The sequence below is a fragment of the Vipera ursinii genome, assembly GCF_947247035.1.
Source record: "Vipera ursinii genome assembly, chromosome: 1".
NCBI classification, from domain to species: domain Eukaryota; kingdom Metazoa; phylum Chordata; class Lepidosauria; order Squamata; family Viperidae; genus Vipera; species Vipera ursinii.
Window position 1 is genome coordinate 238,395,098 of NC_139512.1, and position 13,128 is coordinate 238,408,225.

The 13,128-nt window shown below is 35.0% G+C and overlaps 1 protein-coding gene across 5 annotated transcripts in view; it reads right to left on the reverse strand.

The window, feature by feature from the left end:
• Positions 1-5,227: 5,227 nt before the first annotated feature.
• The window catches only part of LCA5 (lebercilin LCA5), a 54,056-nt gene continuing 46,155 nt past the window's right edge, over positions 5,228-13,128 (reverse strand). For all 5 annotated transcript variants that reach the window (XM_083377104.1, XM_083377107.1, XM_083377106.1 and 2 more), the window contains one exon: positions 5,228-8,083. In XM_083377104.1, coding sequence (XP_083233230.1) covers positions 7,290-8,083 — 794 coding nt within the window. In that variant the 3' untranslated portion in view covers positions 5,228-7,289. The remainder of the gene's footprint in view (positions 8,084-13,128) is intronic.

The window sequence follows — 13,128 nt, forward strand, 5'->3', positions numbered from 1 at the left end:
TGGAAAAACAGTGGCTTGGAGTGTTAAAAAAATTAAATATACCTCTTAGCAGGAGGTATGAATTAATGGAATTAATTCATTAGAAAATATTACTTTGGGTTTACTGGACTCCCAAAGAATGTTTAAAAAGAGACACTAGGATAATTTTATGTAAGTAGAAAGTTATTCTCTTTATTTTAAGAAGTGGATCTAGAATATGAATTATCTATTTTTTAAAAGTCTGAGTGTTCTAGACTGAGTCTAGACATTTGATGGTGTGCTAAGTGGTCTATATTTACATATCACCTTAATTATTGAATTAACTATGTAGTTATTTGAGGTTATTGTATATGGTTCTTTCCTGTTAATTTGAGATTTCTTGTTATGTTTATTCACTATAATTATATTTCTTGGTAGTATAATTACTGCCCTTTTTGTGGTTGATAGTGGCAACTTTTTGTATGTCATTATTTTAAAATAAATAATAGCTTTTTAAAAAAAATGAAAGAATCATTTAAAAAAATGTACATGCTGTACAGGATATATCATCATTACACATACAAAATGCTCCTGGATCTACAGTTGCAGCTGGTAATTGATCAGTTAAATGGTTAGTTAATTTCCTATTAGCAGATGGCTTGCAAGTCTTAACACCCCCAAATCATTAAACAACAACACTGATGTTTTTGGATATTTTTTGTTGGCACCATATTATTTGGTTAAACATTAGAATTTGATTCCCAAATAATTATATTGATTTATGACATGAGTCAGATTTTATTTCACAAAGATTCCCTTGAAAGGAATCTGAGGCATCACTTCCAGCAGCAACAAGAGTATCAAATCAGAAACAAGATATTTCCTACAATATAATTCAGCCTTCAACATGTGAATACACTGTCAGTGTGTGTGTCTGTGTGGTCAACTCTGTATACCTGTTCTATTTTGCAAACTATGGCATGTCTGTTCTGGTTGAACTTGCCACAAAAAAATCATTATGTACATTAACTTGATTTTGAGCAGGTTTTAATAATTTCTGATATCTATATCTACATAGAAACTAGTAGCTGAAAAATGTAAATAGATTCAATTTCTACACCATTTTTGTTTTCAATATATTGTTCCTCAGTATTGGAAAAATAAATTTATGATCCCAGTTACTCGATGCGCTGAAGACTTGATGTTAGTTGTTGTTTATGAATTACAATAGTAGATTTTTGAAGGAATAATTATAATGAAATGGTGTCATCCTCTGTTGAAACAATTATGTAAAATGCTATGAACAAACGAGATGCATACATATACCACATATATATGTACAATTTCCTTTTTCTTTTTTGTGTTCTATTAAATAAACATAATTTTTAAAGAAATGCTGGTAGCGTTCATTTAAGCCTTGCTGAGGTAATATAATGTGGGGATTTAATTGATCAATGGCAATTATTTTTAGGGAGGAATTGCCTGTGAACGTATCAGTTTATGAACTAGAAATAATTAAATGTAATCCTAGACTTATCTAATACTGTAAGAAATCTGAATTTGCAAGGTATTATCAGTCTCCATTCATAAATTTACATAAAATATGACTATAGTCCAAACCTATCTAAGTGCTGACAGTTTTTATTTCAACACTTCCCTCTCACCATAGCCTCAGTAGAAATGAGATTACTTGCTTCCATTTTTAAATTAAATGTAATTAAATTTTAACTTCCTGTTAAAAATACGCATGATTTAAAATACAAAAAAAAGAAGAGAAGGATTATTTTCTGGTTGTGCAGCTGGTTTTCTTTTTCTAGAACTTACTTACTTCCAACTACTGTCACTAAGTTGCTGCTGAAAACCAAACAGAATACCAACTGTGGGGAAATGGCTTTATCCAGGATACAAGGAAAGCTAGCATACGTTTCCTACTTCTAACATGGTTTATTTGTTCCATTCCTCTCCGTTTACATTCCATAGAAATTTAAGCAGGATTTAAGCAGTATGAACACAGCTAGAATTTAACAGTTCTTTCCTTGATAATGGCAATCTCAGAAAATTAGAATATTACATGCAATCAATAAAACAAGGAGTGTACACAGAATATTGGACCTCTGAAAAGTATAAGTATGCATATGTACCCAGTACTTGGTTTGGGCCCCTTTTGCAGCAATTACTGCCTCAATGCAGAGCCTTGGTGGAGCAGTGGGCTAATGCCTCCTTAAGTAACACCAGCTGCCTGCAATTAGTGCAGGTTTGCATCCCACCAGGCTCAAGGTTGACTCAGCCTTCCATCCTTCCGAGGTAGGTAAAATGAGGACCCAGATTGTTGGGGGCAATAAGCTGACTTTGTAATAATGCCGCTTGGGGGGGTGTCAAAAGCCCTAATAAGCAGGCATATACATGGAATGAAGGCTACTGCTAAGCTTGTAAGCCGCCCTGAGTCTTCGGAGAAGGGCGGGATATAAATGGAATTAAAATAAATAAATAAAATAAAAATATTTGTACAACACATTGATCCACAAATTAGCCAACCATATTTCAATTCAGTTAGTTGTATAGAGCCAGCCTTTAGATTTTGCTTATGAGTCTATGAGTTTTATTTTTTTTTAAAAAAACCTGCTACATTAAATATGGATATTGCACAAACAAAACTATTAAGAATTGGGGTTACTAAACATAGGATGTATGGTTAAAGCATTAAATTGTTTCAGCCAAAAGCTTGGGTAAATGTTAAAAAGTTCCAGAAGAAGCTTCATCGTGCAAGCGACAGAACTGACATTTTTTTTCCTGCAAAGACCAACAGCAAAGTTGGAACTAAATGAGCTGTAGCCTTTGTAGAGGTGGATGACTGAAACACAGTACAATAAAGACTGACAACTCTTCTTCGAATGAGCCTTCATTAGTACCTTGGCAGCTTGCCCATGTGTTTCCAAAAAACTTATATTTGATTCACACTTCTTTTCAGCAAGGCAAAGAGCTGATGATTACAGAAACATGCCTGCTTCTCCAGCATGCAAGCTGGAGTACAGAATGGCATATAAACTTCACAATTTCTCCACTGAGGCAGAGAATTATTTGAAATGTTAATCTAGTTAAAATCCTTATACCGGAGACTCCTTTCCTCCTAAACTATTTTGTATTCATAATCTTTTGAACAATAATGCAAAATCCCTTGTTTTGTGATAACTGTGATTAGGAGTGAACATTGAATCCACAGAAGCCTAGGACAAGATTTTTACAATTAAGACAATTAGATTAAAACTCTGTATGTGCCATAAATTTTAATTACCCAGCATTAGACGAGTGGCTTTCCAGGAATATAAAACATCATTTACTGTGTCCTGTCATTGTTGTTTTTTCCCCTTAACTTTCAAATTAAATTCATATTTCTGGATTTTAATGCAAATGGGAGAACCCTTTTCTAGTCTGGAAAGTACATGTTGGCCATGATGACACAACATAAGTGGAAGCTAGTTCAGCATAGTGATTCAGCTGTTGGACAAAAAACTTAGGACACCCAGATTCAGATCCATCTTTAGTCACGGAAAGTAATTAGGACTAAACACATGCTGAAGTCTCCCAGTCCAACCCACTCACAAGGTTGTTATGGGGAAAAATTTGAAAAGGCAGTGCTATGTACCTCATCTTGAGTTCCTGGGGGGAAAAGCAGGATACAAATCTTAAGAAATAAGCATGCAACTTTTGGTGATAAAGGGATGCAGTGTATCATTAATGCTCAAGATTAGCCAAAAAGTACAAATTCTCTGCATTCATTGATTGACACATCTCCCAGTTGACCATCCTCCTACAGTCCAAGAAACTCATTGACTGAAAGTTTATTACTACCTTCCCTGTATAGATCAGTTTACTCAGTGGCTTCCTATTGGAAATGGCCCAATTCAGCAAAATATTCTCTGTATTTCATTGTTCTTCCTTTGTGTGAGAAGGACCTCCCTGTTCCTTATTGTCAGGCTAGCTCAAGGGATTAACCCAAACACAACTTTCTCTTGATTATGTTAGGTTACATGCGGAAATTGTCCAACACATTTTGCTTGAACTTCATTCATTCAGTCAAGTCAGTCAGTCACCTATCTCACTATGGGGCTCCTCTAGGAGGCTTACAACAATAAAAAGAAAGTGAGTATAAGAACAGAACTAAGAAAGTAGAAGAATAAAATAAACAATAAAAAGAACACAACTAGAATACATCAATATGATAACCAAAATGGATGGATGGGAACAAGTTGTGTATGGGGTGCGGAATCTGTCATCAATCCAGCAGTGACCTCCAGTGTGGAACTCCCCCATTTGGATTCCAGGCCAATTGGCAGAGTTAGGTTTTTACATTCTTTCCGAAGAATAGGAGAGTGGGGGCAGATCTTACCTTAGAGGTTATTCCAAAGAGTGGGCACTTCAGCAGAGAAGGGTCTTCTTCTGGATCCTGACAGACTTCTTTGACTGATGAGAACCAAAATAGGCCCACTCTGTCGGCACAAATAGAATGGGCTTGCCTTACCAGGACAAGGCACTTATGGACAGAATCTTGCCAAACTAAAGCTGTAACCTTGTAAGCTGATATATTCTGAGAGATTCTAGGTGTGGCTACTCTGAATCTCTTCAACCTGCCCCATCCAGTTTGGGACCATGCAGTCTTTCTATCAGAGCCTCTTTCTGAGAAAGCTTTGTGTTGCCAAAATCTCCCCTACACACAACTTCTCTAGCTACACATTATATTGAAGGTGCCTTTGGCAGACATTTGAGATTCTGTTACAATACTCTAATGGCATTAAAGTGTATTCCAAGACTTCTGATGATTCTTGTTTCCTGACCTCATCTATTTTGAAGGGGTGACAATGCATCGTATTATGCCAAGATTGTTGAATAAGCCGTAATGAGTGCGTTTGTAGATAATTCATACTGAACAATCATCACACTGAACAAAGCAAAAGCAAACAGACATTATGACTTAGATACGTCTCATGAGTATTTCAGCAGCATGGAAGTTGCATGAGCCATTTCACCTTATTTACCTAACAAGTTGCTATTGATTCCATGTGCAAAATGGAATAAAAATATTCAAGGTAAAAATATTCCAAAGTACATTAACATCACATGGACTACAGTGAAATAATATGTGAATGAATTTGTTACTGTTGAGACAATTTTCATGAGATCAAGCTACTCTGTTCCCCATTTCATATCTTTGGGATTAAGTACAGGAATATTTATGATAGCAAAAATAGCAGAGTACTTATGCTTGTTTAGATCAGAAATACAAATACTTTAATACAAATATTTTTGTTAAAAAATCAAGCATATTTTGAGAAGTAACTTGTACATAAAATATAAATGTATAAAAAACAATTAGCATTTACTATTTTCAACCAGTACAGACATAATGCTAGAGTAATGTGTGTATGTGTATGTATAAAGCAGAACTCGTATTTCTTCTCGGTGAAAACAACTATTTTTCAAAAAAGAAAAAAAATACCAAATCTTTATTTGTGCATTAAAAATGCAAGCATATCTACTATAGTTACTTCCAAATGTACTAATAACCAAAACATAATCCTATTATCTCGGTTCTAATGGAAAGCTAGAAAATATCTATGATAAACCAAACCTCGTGTGTGTGAATTCTGGATGATTACAGAGTAGAATACTAAAACTCAAGGCGCACAAAAGCCTTTTGTTTTGCCAATGTGTCACAGGAATCTTTCCCTAGAGTCCACCGCACTCTTTCTCCAAATGCTCAAGTAGCCTGAAGGCTGAACTAGCAGTCTGGGAAACTAACAAAACCTAAATGTTACTTTGATATTGCCTAACCCACCATTTCTGCTGGTAAACAATATTGAGGTAACATTGAGATTAACCAACAATAATGAAAATGGGAACTATGCAGCATGATAGTGTTGGAAATGGAAAACTTTACTGTTTTCCTCTTTCCTCTTACTTTTAAACTTAGTTCTGTGGTAACTAAGAGTTTCCCCTTTATATTTCCATAGCTTTGAACCTTACTCTACTCATGAATGTTTTCCTTGCCTTTAGCTACAAATACTTGGATCTTGTGCCTTAAGAGCTAATCAGCATCTACAGTAGTAAGAACAACTGTTTAGATCAGACGTGTAAAACTCACGTCATGTGACGTCACACGATGTATCGGAACTTTTCCCCCATTGCCGGCAATGGGGTGGGCTCAGTTTCCTCGTGACTCATCTGGCCTGCAGGCTGGCAGTTTGACACCCTGGTTTAGATGGTCCAGATATAAGCTTTAGGTTAAAGAATTCTGTACATTCATAGTAATCATTATCGTTTTTCATTTTCTGTGTTCATATGGAACATAGAAATTATGTTCCCTAGGATAAAGCAATTGTCTGTATCCAAAATGAAAAACAAAACAAAGTGTACATCTAATTATTAATTTCAGGTCTTTAAGCACAGGCTAGCAAATCCCTTTGCTTATCTTTTAAAATATTTTTCAAATAAATGTTTTATATTGATATAGACATTTGGTGCAGCCCACTAGGAACATTAGCATAATCACCAAAGTTCCATTGCACAAATATATCACTTTGCTAAATAGATTATATTCATGTTAGTAATTCACAACCCAATTATTGTATTTTAGTTTTTTTAATAGTGCTGGCAGGATACAATTAAAGTGGAGGTAAATTTTGTTTCCCAATTAAATATTTTTCTCATAAGCTTTCCAACAGAAGATATGTGATAGCAAATTACAATATTCTCTATGTTGCCATCCTCAAGTAGTCAATTTTACTCTATGACAGAGGCTGATAAACATCTATTACATTTAAAGCAAACATTTAAGTGTATTTTGTAAACTAGAACATAAACTAAGGTTACAGGGACAATCCAACCTTTGCTACAATAACTGTTTTGCCTGCACCCTCAATTTCAAAACTTAAAATTCTTCGTAAAGGAAGTACTCTCTATCAGAGATACTTAACAAAATGGTGGTGGAAAAAGGCCTTAAATAAGAAAGGATTCAAATTCAAAAAACACCCCCATTTATTAGGATGTGCTGGTGAAATGTCAATTTGAAGTGACCGATGACAAATATGTAGACAACATTACTTCCTTCCAAGAAGAGGGACAAGTGATTCTATTAACAAAATTAAAACAGAAAAATACATATTGCGTAACTGTTGTTTTATCTATTGTCATCATTTTTGCTTAGGCCCAGGGCATTATATAAAAAGCTGCATTATTGATCATTCCTGAAGCCATATAACTTAATTTCAAACACTTGGTATTTATAAACTATAAACATACTAAATATAACTATTCACATATTTTACAGAATAAAATCAGTGCAATAATACTTCCTCAATATCATCTTCTAAAGAATCAAGTGCCTTAACTGCTGGTTTATTTGCTGTGTGTTGCAGTCGTTGTCTTTGGGGTATAAAGTTCTTTTCTTCACTAAAAAAAAGATCAGTGTCATTTTTAATGTTGACCACGGTTCCTTTAGCCTGAAAACCATTGTTTGCATTAACGTCTTGTTGAAAATCATTTCTTTTAGGTGAAGTGATTGTATTGACACTGCTACCAAACAGCTGCTCCATTAAATTAGACCTTCTCTCTTTCTTAGTATCAAGACCTATATTTTCCTTAGTGAGTTCATCTAAGAAGTCTATTTTTTGATTAAGCCAGCTTGGCCTCCCTGACCCTTTCCCAAAGGAAGGTACATAACTACCAAATATCAAATCGTTGCTTGTGCATGTGATGTCTGTAGACTGCGGTTTCTGGATTTCTTCTTTGATAACCGTACTAAAGTGGTCCGGTTGTGGTAAACCATTAGATACTTTCTCTATTGTCCCTGACAATTGGCATAGTCTCTTATTTTTTTCCAATGTATAAGGTACAGTGACAGTATCTGTGGTAAGTTCTTGGGAAGCCGCCTTTATATTGTTTTGAATTTCCCTGTCGATTTCATGCATCTTGGCAAGCAGAATTTCTTTCTGTCTTTTCTCCTCTGTTCTGTCATGATTCTGTGTTCCTTTTTCTGAAATATATATTTCTGTCTCTATCTTCATTTTTCCATTTTCAAGCAAGTGACTGTTTTCTTTCTTCTTTATGTCTGATTGTTCTGTCTCCCATTCTGAAGGTTAAAATACAACAAATTTAGATCTACATGTTGATTGCATTCACATTCACACATGATTTTAGTATGACATACATGAATTGAAATAAGCCATTTTTTTTCTCCTCCAATAAGGCTGAGAAGAGATTTATAACTTTTATGCTTTCCCACAATTGTATCTTGTCATCTAGGTCAAAAAAATGCTACTGATACTATACAGTGGTTCTCAAAAGGGTGAAAACCCTGTTGAAGTAAATATGACCTAAACACGATCTATTCTTCTTACCACTCCTAAAATTAGATAAAGAAAACCCAGTTAAATACGTCAAAAACATTATTCTTGTTCATTTATTCAGTGATCCAAAACTACATCCTTGTGTGTGGCAAAAGTTCATTGGAAGAAAAATTATTGTTAAATAAAAATTAAGTATAACTGCATAATTCAACTAGTTATGATTTATAATTAGGATATACTTGATTTTTAAATAGTGCAAAGAGTAGTGTTTACATATTTAAGGACAAGAAAATATGAAAAGCTGGTTTTTGAAAAAAGGCTTTCTACAATTATCCTCATGCATGTGTACGAGGAGAATGGACTTGGATGTTAATAATTCTATTGACCATATATAAATGTACTGTAACAAAAGGGCAAAATCACCAATTTCCATGGAAAGATAGATGAGCACACACACCTATAAAGAGAACGATATACAAAGATCACTCGGTTCTTCAATTTGTGTAGTTGAGATATATGTAGCAAAATATTTAAGGGAACGTTCATGGAGTCATAGCAATCTAGTCCTTCTTGAGGTTTGACCTATTTAGAAATCTAGTCCATCGCCTACGTAGTCCAAGAAACCATCACTACAGCATCCCCGACAGATACCAGCATCCCAACCTTTGTACAGATACCTCCAGCAAAGGAGAGTCCACACCTCCCATAATAATCCCATCACCTGTTGAACAACAATTACATTAGAAAATTCTTCTAATGTAGAAGTCTGCCCAGAATTTATTCTCTTTTACTTTAAACTCTCTGTGACTTGTCTCATTTTCAGGAACACCACAGAACAACGCTGCTCCGTTTTCTACATCAAGAGTCAAATATGTGGCCCACAAGACTCCTGAGCACAGCCAGGACCAGATTAAAATGAAATTCAGAAATATTTAAAACCGGGACTTTATTAGTAAGGATTAAAATAGAATATACTCGATTTGACAAGATACATACTTTGAACACTAGATTTTGTTATGAACTGAGCTAAAGAAAACTTTAGTTACGGTATTTTAAAATTTGGAAGTATAAATATTAAAAGTTAAACTTGAATATTGATTTGTTTACCAAGATTGAATGTAAAGCTAATTAAGATATATATAAGCTAAAATATATTGATAAATGTAATAAACATGTTTTTACTTAGCTGATATAATAAAAATTGTACTAGCTTAAATATGAGATAATAGACATTAAGAGAAAAAGAGGGAAAGTATTTGATGTTGAAACAAGAGAAAATTTGGTTACTAAATTTAAGATGTTTTGGAAACTAATAGAAAATAAGAATGTTATATCGTATTATTAATTTGTTGATGTGAGATGGAGAGTAATAGAATATATTTAAATAGATAAGATGTGTATTCTGAATATTACACTGTGATGCATTGTGATAATGGGAACTTTGGTTACTTAAAACTTGGAAACTATAAATATTAAATGTTAAGTTAAATATTAATGGGAAATTAAAAATTGGGCAAAACTAATTAGGACATTGATTGTTCATAAAGACTGAATGTTAAAACAATAAGGATATGTATAAGCCAAAAATTATTGATAAATGTAAGAATGTTATTTTTATTTAATTAATTTAATAAGAATTGTATTAGTTTAAACAGGAGACAGTAAATACTAAGGGGAAAAGAGAGGAAAATTTAATGTAGCAGCTCGAGATTTGTACTAAAGATATTTGTACGTCATTGTATTATCGATTAACCCAGCCGCCACGCTGCTTTTCAAATATTCAAATGTAAAATTAGAATACCAATAAAACTTTTAAAAAAAAGAGTGGGGTGGTGGGAAAATATAGGTATAGATATATCAAGTTCCTATCTGATTTTAATGTATTAATAATACACACACACAACACACATATACATAAACACAAACATGTGGATTCTAAGTCAATATGCAGCCCACAGGGATCTTTTTGTAGTTTCTTTTGAGTTAGACATCACTGTTCTACATGACAGCCTTTCAAATACTTGGAAACAGCTATCGTATCTCCACATGGCCTTCTCTTATATAGGCTAGATAAATTCAACAGCTTTAGCCGCTCCTCTTAAGTTTCATCTTCCTAATCTCTTACCTTGCTTATTCTTCTCTATTCATGCTCCAGTTTGTCAAAGCCCTCCTAAAATCTAATGCCCAGAAATGGATGCAATATTCTTCATGAGGACCTATTTAGACCAATGATGACAACTTCTCTTGATCTTCACATTAGTTTTTTTGGTGTACTTTTGTTGATTCCATTTGCTCTTTTTTTTCCAGCTGCATTAGTGCTGGATCATATTCAACTTATTATCTACAGAAACCCACGTACGTTTCATATGCTATTCTTTTTTTTTTATTAAAGAGTTTTACAAAAACAAAATTTTACAATATATCCGCAAATCCCTCCCACCCCAAACCCACCCACTCCCCCCCCCCACTTCCCAGAGCTAAATACAGGATTATAGTTACAATAATCATATTCTAAATAAAAATTATGCATAATATACAATTAACCAAATTCATAATGTGCTTTAACTCCCCTTTAACATAACTACAAACAAAGTACCAATAACAATATCCCACTAAAATCTACTCATAAGCTAAATGGAACTTTTTAGTCCCATATTTGTTCTGAATATAATTTATCCATCTCCTCCAAACTGAAATATATCTTTCCTGTGAATGATCTTTCAAATAAGCAGAAATCTTAGACATTTCTGCAAGATTCGAAACTTTAAACACCCATTCTTCTATAGTGGGCAAACTATCCTTCTTCCAATATTGTCCCACCAGTAACCGTGCTGCTGTTATCATATTCAACATCAAATTAGTTTCTTTAACATCACAATCTACAACAATACCCAATAAAAATAATTGCGGAGAAAACTTTATCTTTCTCTTAAAAATCTTTTGAATGTTCCACCAAATTTTGATCCAAAAAGCTTTTATGTTTCTACAAGTCCACCACATGTGAAAATAGGTAGCTTCTGAACTACCACATCTCCAACATTTAGACTGTAAATTAGGATACATGTTGGACAACTTCTTGGGATCCAGATGCCATCTATAAAACATTTTATAAAAATTTTCTCTTAAGTTTTGAGCCTGAGTAAATTTAACATTTCTGACCCAAATTATCTCCCAGGTGTCCAACGAGATTGGTTCCTGAATATTTTGTGCCCACTTTATCATACAGTCTTTAACCAATTCCGTTTCCGAATCCAATTCAATTAAAGCATTATATATCCTCTTTATATGTGCACAATTTAAATCTCTAATTTGTTTTACTAAATTTTGATCTGTAATTGCATCACAATTACAGATCACAATTACACATATGCTATTCTTCTCAGTACAGGTTCCCATCTTTCCACCCACCAGCATTCTAAAATCATGCATTTGATTTTTCCTATCTAAATGGTGTTTGAATTGCTTTCTGTCAGCTCTCCAAGTAGGTCAGGTCAGAAAATAGAGCAACAATTTCAGGAAAGAAATGAGAGGAATAGAGTATAGTATATAGTGGGTTGGGTAAGGTCATTCACCAGTTTGGAGTTTAGTATCATCAGTACAGAGATGGTACCCAATTATATCTTTCAAGTCCAGGTTGGCTAAGTGAGGTTGTTGAGTTCTGCCCCAATGTCTGGAAGTTGTAGAGTTTTGGTGGTGGTGGGGAATTGTCTCCGAATCAATCCTACTAAGACTGAGTAGCTGTGGATATCTAGATTGCCCAGATCTAGGGATATTGACAATAAATAAATAAATAAACCTTTATTGTCAAAGTACAACATGTGTACATTGAGATTAGCTCAGCCTCCCCCGGTGCTCTCTCCCCCCAACACACAGTGACAACAAACCCTCCATCCTACCACACCATGTGAACCAACTACACCACACACCGGCCTCCCAAGTCAATTGTGCATAAGATTATGTCCCATTTAAAAGCCTAACAGCCCACGGATAAAAGCTATTTTTCAGCTATTTTTCAATCTTGACTTTGATTTCCCAATTCAAGAGTAGTGTGCAGTTTGGGGGGGCGTGTCTTCCTGGACTCATAGCTCTTGTTTGATAAGCAGGTGGCAGGTAGCCAGAAAGGCCTTTGCCCAAGTTCATCAGATCTATCAATTGTACCTTCTTCCTATATCACGGACCCCTTCAGGTAATTATTCATGCCCTGGTCACTCCAGTATGATTTAAAATATTCTACATGGGGATATGGTAGTTGCAGCTGGTCCAGAATGCAATGATGGACATCTCTTCGTACAGCCATATAAAATCTACATTTTGTGAGCTGCACTGGTTGCCAGTTTGCTTCTGGGTGCAATTCACGGTACTAAGCTCTACCTGGCATAGGTTCTAATTACTTCAAGGATGACCTGTCTCTCACAGTATCTGCCAGCTTCTTTCATCTCGCAGGGTTGGCATGCTACCATTGATTAAACCAGCAGTCCTCAATCTTTCCAGATCTGTGGACTGGTGGTGGCGGCAGGAAGGGAAGAGGGGATGGTTCTGCACACATACATACCAATTGCGCAAATACAGATTCATATGCACACATGCACGCTCACCTGTGACTGCTTGTGGGGCCCAGTTCCCAACAGGCCACAGCCTGGCACCAGGGGTTGGGGACCTCTGAATTAAACAGTGCCACATAACAGGACCCTAGAAGCATTCCTTCTCTCTAGCAGTGCCTCTCCTTTGGAATGAGGTTCTCCTTGCAAGATTTGAATGGCTCCCATCTTACTGATGTTTTGAAAGGCCCTAAAGATGTGACTCTTCACCCAAGCCTTTGGCAAGGACA